Genomic DNA, 12373 nt, shown 5'->3' with positions numbered 1-12373 from the left:
ATGTTTTGAAATAATCTTTTATCAAAGAAAAACATAATTCTTTTTATCCTTTTTTGCGGTTTATTATTTTAAGCCATTTTTATTTTATTTTTTTCAAAACTTTTACTATAATCATTTTTAATTGTTTTTCTATGTGGAGATCAAAAGGCATGTCATAGGACAAATTGATAATCATGTTAAAATTAGGAAGTTGCTGGTTAATGTATTTTAATAAGTTAAAATATCAAAAGATAATCTGATAACCACCACCACCAAACAGTGGAGAAATCAACCTATCACTGAAAAACTCAAGACATGTATTGTATCGTCCGAAATGCAGTTGAACAGAAAAGAAAACCGTGGCAGATATGATACAACATGATATGGTTACAGACACCAAGTAGCTCGATACTTGGAAAGAGAATCATCTAGTTGGCCACGACGACTCCCACAGGACTTGCTCATCAATCTTGCTCAGATTCTCGTCGTCAAGACGCTTCCATGTCGTGATCCTCTCGACTCCCATCCATTCCTTGTCGCCTTTCCTAAGTTCAGCCAATATGACTCTCGCTCTCCTATGCAAGCCGGCCCTTCCGTAGCCGTGGTACCCGAAACCTCCACCATAACAAAACCATATTCCCTCCAGATTCCCACAAAAGTCATTATTATGATCATGGCCTATGAACACAGCCTTCACGTCTTTGATGGAGACCAAAGTGTTTAAGACCCCCGAGTTTACCGATGAACAAGACACACCATCCCGAAACTGGCCTACAATCTTTTGGTAGTATAACTGCCAAACCTCTGGGATCGGAATATGAAAAAATGCCAGCGCCGGTGATGGATCTGCAGACCGAGTTTTCGCTACATGAGTGACCTCCTGATTTTCTCCCTGTTAATAAGAACATGTCAAGCAATGGTGGCCAGGGTTAACAATGTAATACATACGCATATGATAAGAGTTCTGGAAATGCCATTAATGGTGCATTCAGCTACCTGATGTCCCTGTGAAACTCTGCGAAGCCAAAGAAGTTGAGATTCCTTGATCCATCCATAAGTTCGAACTCCTTGAACCGTCTCCCTGTCTCCACTATCGAGAAACAGAAGGTTGAGGACACTACTGTTTGCTAAACGGGATCCCGGAGCACCATAGACACTGAGATCATAATTCCCAAAGCCATCAATGTCCTCTGAAGGCGGATTAGTTTGCGCGAGCGAATAATCCATTAGAGAGATGAAATACATCAGTTCTCCACGAGTCATCGTAGATTCTTGGTCATGGTTTCCTAACACAGCCACCCACGGGACTCCAGATTCCGTTACGGGACCAAAGGCTTTTAGTAGAGATTCAGCAGCATCAGAAGTGCTTGGCCCAAATATGTTGTCTCCTGGTTTAAAGAATTCAAATGATACAAATCAGATTGGAAGTGTCGTGCCTATAATGAATTTGTGAAGTATCTGAATCCGGAATACTTGAGTAATCAGTCAGATATCATATCATTATAACCCCATAAACAAGTTTGTTGTACCCGTTAAAGGTCTTTTGCACACACTATTCTCACGCCTCACAACCACTAGAAGACCTTAAAATATCTTCGAACCTCTAAAAGATATTGAATATCTAACATCCATTAAAAAGTCGTGACTTAGTAAATATGACTTCTGATAGGACCAAATAACCTATTAGAGCCAAAGTCACTTTTACTTGACCGTATCCACTTAGCTCTAATTTATGAAATAACTATTATGACTCTATAGCTTTCATACATACTAAAAACTACTATATAACCTCTCGATTAGGACCGCAAAATGAGATGCAACCTCAATTAAACTATCTCACCTTAACTCTTTCCTGCTCTACTTCATAAAAACAAAGTTCCAATTTTCCACTAACCGCCGCTCTCCTAGTAAAAGGAGTGAACCATCAATAACCATCGCAACTCAATTGATATCAACAAAGTTGTATCAAGCTAAGACGGTCGATTGTACAAAATAAATATCAATTCTTAGATCCATTTAGAAATAGAATGAAATTCCAGATCAAGAAATTTTATTTTTTCCATTTTTCTTTAATATATTATACTAAATTTCACTTTTTTTTTACTAAATAATGGGATGCACTTGACCCTAAGGGTGCGTTTGGTTCACGGAATATAAGATTACCAGTGGGAATGTAAGATTACCAAGGAATAGCATTACTGGGAATGTTGTATTTTGTGTTTGGTTGGCTTAGCAGGAATGTAAGATTACCGTGTTTGGTTAAAGGAATAAAAGATTATTGGAATGTATATTTGACCAAATTGTCCTAATTATATATTTGTGTAATATTACAAGTTGGAAAATATTTATATATTTTCTTTAAAAAAATTAAATTCATAATATTTATATATTTTTTACAAAATTAAAAATAAAAAAAAGTTTAATGAAAGGGTAAAATTTTATTTTAACCCTTGAACTTCATATAAAATTTTAATTATAGATTTTTTTTTGTAAATCTAAAATAATTTAAGGATAAATTTGTAATTTAACCTTCGTAAAATTTTTATTATTCGATTACAGAATAAATATATTTTTGAAAAAAAATAAAAATTTAAGGGCATTTTAGTCTAAAACGCCGGTAATCCAACAATACCTAAGAAAAGGGAGGTAATGACATTCCCGGTAATATACCCCAAAAAATCCACTATTGGTAATCTTACATTACCGGGAATAGGATTCCCGGGCTAACCAAACGGGGGAATGTGGATTCCATTCCCATGAAAATCCCACATTCCCCCATCCAAACACCCCCTAAGGGGATTAGTGCATCCGCCCCTGTTCTTAGCTGGTCTGGGAAATTGATTTAAATTCCCTTTATTAAGCACTCCGCCAATTAGCCTACTAGCTGAAGCTTAAGTAAAACGGGAATGAAAAAAATAAAGTCAAAGTTACCGGTAAAGGCAACAAAGTCAGGATTTTCAAGTTGAATCATGGTCTTAAGAAACCGGGTGGTGTTGAGATCGGTACAGTAAGGGAACTGGGAAGGCAGCACGTCTCTGCAACGGGTGATGAGACCGGCGCCGAAATGCATATCGGCGACCTGAAGGATCTTGAAAGTACCGTCGTGGCGGAACCGGAGAGGAAGATGGGGCCATTTCTTGTGGTGAATACGGCGGTCGTCGAGCAGTAAATTGGTGTGGACAAAGTAGAGGACGGCGTAGATAAAAGCTAGGTACAGAATCGAGTGTTTCCAGTTTACAGTTCGAAGGGATTCCATGTAATTTAGACAAGCACTGTAATAGATTCGGACAGAACTGTGCAATGAAGTAGGCTTGTCATTTTTATTATTGTTTAAGATAATATAAATAAATAACTGTACAAATTATGTTTCTTTTTTTATTTAGGTATTTTTTTGTCAATATAAATGTTTAAATTTACAAACGTTATCATTTAAGTGTATTGATCGTAACGGTCATTAAAAAATTCGTTAAATGACATATGTTGTATTTATATAATTTTAAATTTTTAAAGAAAATAATTTACAATTTTCTTTCAAAAAATCTCAATTTTTTCTAAAATCTCAAAAAAAAAAAAAACTCTCGAATCTTTAAAATTCTTCATTTCAAACCCTTACTATCATCGCCAATCATCTTTAGTCACCGACGTCGAATAACTACGTATTAATCACCGCCCACATGCTAACTGGTGTCACCCCAAACCTCTAAATCCTTAATTCCAAATCTCTAAAATTCTAATTTTAAACCCTAAGTATTTATCCCTTATCCTGCTTGCATTCGTTCATTATCTATCCTTAAAAATCAAAATCCTCGGCCCATGAATTAGTTGGTGCGCGGTCAAGAAAATATAAAAAATTTAAAATTATATAAATATGATATAATTTTTTTAACGTTTGTTACGATCAAAACACTTAAAACGGTAACATTGGTAACGTCAGACACCTACCTACATGACCGAAAAAAAGTTTATTCACCTAAATGGGAGAAAATATATAATTTAGACACTTTTTTATATTAAGCCTAATATAAATGAATTTCATTAATTAATTGCTATTTAGGTGCATTAACTTTTTTTTTCGGTCATGCGGCTTGAACTAAACATCAGCATTGAGGGGAACGGTGACTTTGACTTGGTTGTTATGCTCAGCTTTGGCCAGCGCATCCTGGATGTTCCGTAGAGCAGGGAATGTTATTCCAAGGTAGCTTCCATTATGTCTCCAAGAAAGGTTCATTTCCGACAGCCACGTATCTGTAGGGCAGAAATGACAATACAATGTAATCGGAACTAAAGAATGAAACCCGGCAATCCTAGAGTACGCTGAAATTTATGTTGTGGTCCAACATCTTAGAGATGGTTGCCGGAAGTTGTAAATACCAAATTTCACAGTCAATTGCATTGCCTCATATAAACACAGCTAAAAGGTTCAAGACCAAAAAAATTCAGCGGCTACTCACTCGAGTCATGGGAAAGCAACGTGCAACGACGAATTATCATGAAAAACTTTAATCACACGAAAGATAAAACATCCATGTATCAAGATTAAACCAGCCACAGCTGAAGTTACAATATGAAATGTCTTCAAAAACTAGACGTGCCTAGAGGTAATGGGCAATTTTTCAGAGGCGAACAAGCCCTTTTATGAATGTTTAAACTAAGTCTAAATTACTAAGAGAAAGCCCTTGAACTAGTTTACTTTGGTTAATATATTATATGCAGATAGCCCCCTATCCTTTCATGTATACTTCTTTTAGCCCTCGTTCTATCAAAATACGCCCTTTTTGTTTAATAAACTGAAAAATTCATTGATAGTTGATCAAGGGGCGAAACCAGAGTTTCAAAGAACACAAGGATATCCACAACACTGCAATCTAAGCTAAAACAACATAAAGCTATGAACTGAAGATGAAGAAACAGAAAGAACTGAAAGCAGGCCTGATGTTGACATTATTGGAATTGATATGCTGGGTGACATTTTTAGCAACCCATTTCTCAGCAGCCTTCATGCTGCCACCCAGAGTGGCAAGCATGTCATTTGGGATACCCACCATGACCTCAATCCCAGTCCTACCCAGAGCTTTAAGTGTATCATACTCTGCATCAAAAAGCACGGGGTTGTATTTTTTAAATTCTAATTGATTTTGTGTATGTAACAATCCCTGAGCTGCCAGCACAAGTAGTTTGTTAGGCCAAAACTCAAAACCAAGTGGTTACCATGATTGGGAACTCTCTTATAAATATTTGATTGGAAAATTTTAGTATTTTTATGTTTTTATTCAACTCGATGAGATTAATCTTTATTTGAATCTGTAAGTAGATAGGTGAAACACACAAGGTTTATACCAAAAAATGTTGTTAGATTAATACACAAAAGAATAGTATAAACACCAAATCGTACATTTTTTATGTGTTACATTACACGTCCTATAGAAGTCCAGGGCTCAAATGTGAGATTATCCCAAATAATATATATGGTGAGGAGCTTGCAGTTTGTGTTCTATACAATAACACAGTACACAAAGTAATTAAGTTAACCAAAAATAAATTAAATAGAAAAAAAATCACATCAGCAAACGCGGTTTCATTTAAAAAATAAAATTTAAAAAAAAATTCTTGAAACAACAACAACAACAAAATCCTATTTTCATATGCGATGGGATAAGGGAGGTAGTATAATAGGTTGCCCCCAACGCCAGGTTGATAGCAGCTTCCGTGGAAGACCTCCGGCAGTCAGAAAATTTAAAATAAAAATACAATACAATGCATGTATAAATAAATATATAAATATATAGTTGAACAGTCTTGTTATGTATTCTTCATATGCGCGTCTGTAATAAGAAGTAATCCCTGTATATAGACAGAAACGTAAGACCTGGCTAAATTTAAAAAGAGAAAACATGAAGAAAATGATACACAGAAGTCAACGATAGCAAGCTACGAGAAAGAATAAAGTCAAATGGGTTAAAATCGTGTCACCAATTACAATGTGCAATTGGGCCAATCGTTTTGACTTGTCTGCCGGTGGTGGAAAAGTTCTATCGTTCGGAACCTTAATATATCGTTAAGGAGTTGTTATCAGAAATATTATTATTTTAATATTTTTGATAAAAAAAAAATATTTAAAAATTTATTTCTATCTAAAACATTGATTTTTTTAATATTTTGGTAAAGTACTCAATATTAATATTTTCGATAGAAAAAATAATGTTATTGGCATTGCTTTATCATATATGTTAACAAATCTGGTAAAACGTCCAATAATAACATTTCTGGTAGAAATAATAATACTTTAGATAATTTTTTACTGAAAATATTAAAAAAAAAAAAATAATTTCGATAATATCTATATTAAACTATCGTACGTGAGACTTCCTAATTTCGGGCAATGACAATAATGACTTCAGTGACAATTATGCATGCAGTCATTATGCCAATTACCTAAATGTTTTTTAAAGTTACTTTGTTGGTTCTCCTATTATTTGAATTTATAAAATGATCCTTTAACTATAAAATATTATTTTATTGAGTCTTCAAATTATTAAAAATTGTAAAATAGTCATTCAACTATTCATAAGTTCCAAACTCATCATTTTCTATTAAAAAAATCGGTAACTGTCTGTGTTGGATATTAATTTGCTCACTAAGATATCATAAAATATATATGATATTAGAATCGTTTGAGCTACATTTTGTGGATCGAGTCTCTATTTATATTATTCCACCAAGCTATTGCTTAAAACATTTTATTGTAGAGCTAGTGCTTAAAAGCAACGATAATGCCAATAAACATCATTAAAATATACTTTTATCATATTCTTATTAGTAGGTTATCATCAAGTTCAGACAACCATAATTTTTTTAACGAAAAACGACGAGTTTGGAATATATGAACAGTTAAATAATCATTTTGTAATTTTTAATAGTCAAAGACTCAACAAAATAATACCTTATAATAAGGGATCATTTTGTAACTTTTAATAGTCGAAGAACCCAATAAAACAATATCCTATGATTGAGAGATCATTTGTGTATTTTACCCAATACTTTTTTACATTATTTATAGAATTAATAATTTTTAGTGAGTTTTTAAGACATTTACAAAGTTTATTTCAGATGTTTCGAGGTTGAAAATCTCATTTTTGTGGGTTTGACTGTTCTTCCACCTGAGCTCTGGTGATGAAGAATCCAATTTAATGCTGGTTAGTACAATTTTTCCTTTTTCTTTATTAAAATAAAATAAAATAAAATAAACAAATCAATGTTATAATGATAAGACGTGCGAGCATGTCTATATGTTAATTTTTTTAGTTTAAAATGTTATATGTCTAAATGTTAATTTTTTTAACTTAAAATATTATATTTAAATTGATACACACAAGATAATTAATGTGACAATTTCATGTGTATCTTTTAAAAATTTGAGGGCATATTTAATATTTTACTTTATAATTATTTTCAAATCATTTAATTAGAATTTACTTTTTTATTGGTGAGTTCTTTAAATATTGTAAACTTTTTTTAATTAACATGATACTACAATGAAATTAAAATATTTTAAGACTAATATTTTGAAATTGAAGTTTTAATTTGACTTAAAATTAGATCGTTTTTTGCAATTAAAATGTTTGAAATTACTTTTTTAGACTTAATTTTTCGTTTTACTTTTTGGAAGAAAAACAGAGAGAGAGACATATCAAACTTGATGCATAAAAAACAGATTGAACTTTACAAATGCCACGTGTCATGCATTAGATATTATATTTTTTTTACAAGAATCTCGAAAATAAGAATAAAATAAAACATTAAACATTTAATTTTACATTAAAAACTTTAGACATCTAAATATATAATTACAACACTTATTTTATAATTCGATAAACTACACCCAGTCATTTAATTATTGATTTGATAATAAATAAATCATTTTTTATATATAAAAAAGTTACAAACAAATCACTTAATTAAAATATTATTATAAATAATTGTTGGTCATTAAATATTAGAAGAGGATAATGAATGACCTGATATAATAATAGTTTTAGTCCTTTAAACTTTTACAATGTATCAATCTGGTCTTAATTTAAAATAGTTAAATAAATTTAATTATTTATATTTAAAATTTTCATCATTTTAGTATTCATTATTCTCTAAAAAGATTATATCACTTTCATGATATAATAACAATTTAGCAATAACTTATTACTATTTTATGAAGAAATATGACGAGCTCGCTTGCTTTGATAGTATCATAAAAGTATTAAATCGATAATTTTTTTTATGAAATGTTAATTTTATTGAATTGTTTCAAATTAAAATAAATTAATAGAATATATAAGATTTGAGAACTAAAAATATTATATATTAGATCACATTGGACGTCCACTTCAATTTTAATGATGTAGATATATAATATAAACGAGAGAGACTTATTTAAAACTTTCAGAAGAAAAAAGTGATATGTTTATTATAAACTCATAGTTAAATGACCTTGGCTGTAGTTTACCCTTTACGATTAAACATTGATTTTAATCCTAATTCAAATCAACTTTTCGGATGCGCTGTTATCAGATTCACCATTTATCTTTTCAAAACAAAGCTCAGCTAATTAAGCATAATATTTATGCTTTATAAAGCAAACCATGTGGACAAGGGTTTGCTCAGAGCCTCAGACCATTAACATATGGCACAATGACCCTTCATGTGATCCTTCTTTCTCTCTGCTTATTGTCGTGCAAAACCAAACAATCTCCTCCCCCAAATGTCTCCAAACAATCTACGATATTGAATGCATTTTTTAAAGAAAATAAAAGCTTTGAGCCATGGGATTGGGACACTTGATAGTCAAACCAAGGCTTTGTTTTTAAGACTAATAATGATGTCAGGTAGGATGGTGAAGAAACGCGTTCATGTTAAGGATGGATTTGGTAGTAAAAGCATTTGATGATTCCTGTTGGTGTTTATAACATAACAACAAATGAACTGTCCGGCATTATCAATCACCGGTATGCATGTGATGTGAGATGGAGGGTCAGTGGGTTAGCAAAGCAATGGTTGATGGGGTAATGGCACCATGTCCCCAGATCCGAAACCCAGATGGAGGCTGGATTTCGGTGTGAGTTTTATATTTTGACATATTGTCAAAACTAAACCCCGACGTTTATCGAAATGATTATTTTGACCCTTATTTTTTTCTTCCTTTTGGATTATTCTACGCCCCAACATATCATTTTCAGACAAAAAGACCCCTAATGTATGAATAAATAGTTACTTTTATCTTTATTCTTTTATTCCGAAGCATTTTGCTCCCCTAACATTTCATATTAGGGTAAAAAAGCTCTTATTTTGGACTTTTAACCATTGTTGACAATGTTTTTCATCCATTGAGGGATTTTTTTGTCTCAAAATGAAACGTTGAGGGCCAAAATGATCATTTTGATAAATATTGGGTCTAATTTTTATATTATACCTTTATATTTTAGTTTTCTCAACTTGAAAGCAACTATATATATTATTTGATGGTAGAATTTCATTATCTTTGTATTTTTATGGATTATATCCATCTCATTATGTCTCACTTCAAATTATTATTTTTGATTAGTCTGATATGCTTATAAGATAATATATGTACATGTTCGAAAGATTCTCAATTATTTGACAATGAGCGTTTAAATATCCCTTTAGACGTTATGCTCAAATCTGAGATCTCTAAGAATAATCGTAATAATCAACGATTATGGAATATAATTATTATTTTTAATAATTATGGACTATAAAATTTTATTATAAGGAATAATTCAGGTATAAAATGAATTAGATTACTTTACAAATGTACTTAAATGATCATTTATTCATTAAAATAAGATAAAATCAACGATTATGAATAATTATATTATAAAAAGATAGAACAATACTTTTATATATCAGGGGCGTGACAAAATAAAATAAGTAAATATCAAAATCGCTTCCTAATTATCTTTCAGAAAAAAATATTGTCATTCTCTTGTATCTATTATTTGAAATCTTACCTTGTGGTTGAAAGGTACTAACAAAATGGAGAAACAATATTGCAAAGATCTTGATCTGTGGATGGCGAGAAAGGCTCTCTGGTATGGTGTAATAATATTGTAGAAGAACATAAGCGGCTGTGAATGGATGGATAGATTAGACCAAAAGGGAAAACATGCAGAGAACAAAACAAATCCAAATTTGAGATGAAAAAGATGTAAAAACAATAAAGGACAAACGCCAATTGTGTACATTAATTGGATCTTCATCTGTTATTGTTGTTAAAACGTAGAGCATGCTCGAACCGAGACCTGAGCAAGAGAGCGCCTCTGCTGCTGCAAATCACGTTCACATCATGTGTCCTTGTGCTTGAAGTTGAAGCCCTCTTTGGAGCCAATAATTCAGGTTGCACCATTCCTCCCATCTCACCCATTTCATCCTCTGCCAGCAACATCGACCCGCTGTCAACCGATACGATCAAACGTCTCCTCCTCATCCTTAGTTTCCACACGCTTTCCTTTGTCACCCCTCGACATCTCTTTACCTTCAACTTCACTAGACTCGGGCACCCTTCGCCTACGGCTTTGATACCCGTATCGGAGATAGGGCAGTTCTTAATGCACAGCTTCTTCAGCGCACTGAATTTAGAACCGATGAATTGCATCTCCAGGTCCCCCACGGACTCGGTGTTACAAAGCGCCATTCTTTCGAGCACAGGGCAGCTTGTAGCAAGGGCATTGAGTGAAATGACGGTGATGGGCACTCCCATGAGTACTACCTCTTGAAGGCAAGAGCATTTTGTTGCAATTGACAAGAAGCCTTCCTCCCTGATGGCCCGACTGCCGAACCTGCTCCACGAATCGATGTGCAGCTTCCGGAGCTTCCTGCAGGAGTTGGAGATGGCAGACAATCCGTCATCCGTGCAATCGGTAGCCCTGCTGAGGTAGAGTACCTGAAGGCGAGGACAGGAGCTGGAGATTGCAACAAGGCCTGGATCCCCCATTTGCACATTGTCCATTTGTATCTCCACAATGCTAGTACTAGTAGCATGAAGGCTCTGCAGCACCGAATCCCAGTTTCCCGAACTCCGACACACGATCAGGGTCTTAAGCGTCTGAGCGGACGACCCGAGAAGTGGAATGAAAAGGCGAGCATTGTGAAGATCCTTAAGGCACAACCTCTCAAGCTTAGCATAATTATAGCAATTGATGGTGTTCGATCTGGTTTCGAAGCATGATTGGTGCTGGAATGACAAAGGAGTGCCTTCCGCGTCAAGCTTTCGGAGACGCTTTAGTGTGAGGTCTTTAAGAGATGGGCAGTTTACGAGAAGAGAAACGATGCCTCTGCTACCGATCCCGCACGAAGCAAAGGAGAGTTTACTGAGCAGAGGTGGATGGTGCTGGGAGAATGTAAGGAGACCGTTGTCGGTAATGTCGACGCAGCCCTTGAGCTTAAGCTTCTTTAAAGAAGGCAACAAGATCGGAATGCGAGCCAAGGCATCGTTGTCTACGCTAACAAGCTTACGAGAGCATTTGAGGGAGAGGACTGAGACCGAGCTGAACCTAGCGAAAAGCGAAGGGAACCAAAGAGAAATCTCCGAGCGAGCAACCAAGATGAGCCGTTGCCTTGACTTGGAATCCACATGTTTCCAACGCTTGCATACGAGTGAGCAGTTGTTCCGGTCATGACACCCGAGGTTTCCGAATATCAACGCCAAGCACTCGTCGGGCAATGCCAGGGTCAGGTCTCCACCACGACCCTGTCCAGGCCAAGAAGAAGAGGAAGAATAGCCTTGGCCCATTATTTACAAATATTTGAACCGCATTAACTATGAAAAGGCAAACGGGGAAGAAGAAGTGAATTTGGTCGGCTTACTCATTAAAGATACAAAAGAACAGCAACGAAGGTATTGAGCAGGCCGGCCAGTTCAACGGCGGCAGCTGTATATCGTCGTATTTCGATACAGTGAGAGGAAAGAGACGAGTGTTGAGCATTGCCGATTAGCACCACTTAATGTAGTAAAATTCTTAATGAATATTGATGGGTTAGCAGTCAGCAGCAACCACGCAGAGCTTTTTGTTTTTAATCATGTTGTCGGATTCCATGGCGTGTGTCTGTGATTGTGTGTGGCACGATGATTGAATTACATCAGCTTTTTTGTTCTTTTTATCTTTTATAAAGCATAAAACGTAAATTTAAAGGAAGCATTCCGTCATGTCGGTAATTTAAGGCGGAAAATCAGCAACGCTTTCTTTTATCATGCACCATGGATGGAAGCATGTTTGGTTTTTCCTAGTACTTGCAGTACACTTGTTTCTATGATAAAATCGTTATCTTTTATGATAAAATCGGATTGAATCAAACTCCAACTCGAATGTATGGAGCTAAATTTTCA

General features: G+C 34.3%; 2 protein-coding genes across 2 annotated transcripts; both read right to left on the bottom strand.

Annotated features, from left to right (window-relative positions):
* Positions 1-313: 313 nt before the first annotated feature.
* On the bottom strand, positions 314-3243 carry LOC120201394 (probable inactive purple acid phosphatase 28). Its single transcript, XM_039202015.1, has 3 exons — positions 2911-3243; positions 976-1367; positions 314-871 (listed from the first exon to the last, which is right to left on the bottom strand). The coding sequence occupies exons 1-3, from the start codon at positions 3233-3235 to the stop codon at positions 404-406; spliced, it is 1185 nt and encodes a 394-aa protein (XP_039057946.1). The 5' UTR covers positions 3236-3243; the 3' UTR covers positions 314-403.
* Positions 3244-10142: 6899 nt separating this feature from the next.
* LOC120201393 (putative F-box/LRR-repeat protein 8) lies at positions 10143-11782 on the bottom strand. Its single transcript, XM_039202014.1, has one exon. The coding sequence runs from the start codon at positions 11777-11779 to the stop codon at positions 10244-10246; it is 1536 nt and encodes a 511-aa protein (XP_039057945.1). The 5' UTR covers positions 11780-11782; the 3' UTR covers positions 10143-10243.
* Between the last annotated feature and the right edge of the window lie 591 nt (positions 11783-12373).

The sequence above is a fragment of the Hibiscus syriacus genome, unplaced genomic scaffold (genome assembly GCF_006381635.1).
Source record: "Hibiscus syriacus cultivar Baekdansim isolate YM2019G1 unplaced genomic scaffold, ASM638163v2 tig00007179_pilon, whole genome shotgun sequence".
Classification (NCBI taxonomy): domain Eukaryota; kingdom Viridiplantae; phylum Streptophyta; class Magnoliopsida; order Malvales; family Malvaceae; genus Hibiscus; species Hibiscus syriacus.
This window is presented reverse-complemented; position numbering and strand designations above follow the sequence as displayed.

Bases quoted from the DNA above. Each gene is read 5' to 3' on its own strand.
- LOC120201393 (XM_039202014.1), bottom strand. From the start codon at position 11,779: ATGGGCCAAGGCTATTCTTCCTCTTCTTCTTGGCCTGGACAGGGTCGT.
- LOC120201394 (XM_039202015.1), bottom strand. From the start codon at position 3,235: ATGGAATCCCTTCGAACTGTAAACTGGAAACACTCGATTCTGTACCTA. The intron at 1,368-2,910 runs GTAACTTTGACT...TCTTTAAACCAG, and splicing joins TGACTTTGTTGCCTTTACCG to GAGACAACATATTTGGGCCA. The intron at 872-975 runs GTAGCTGAATGC...TCTTATTAACAG, and splicing joins GAGTTTCACAGGGACATCAG to GGAGAAAATCAGGAGGTCAC.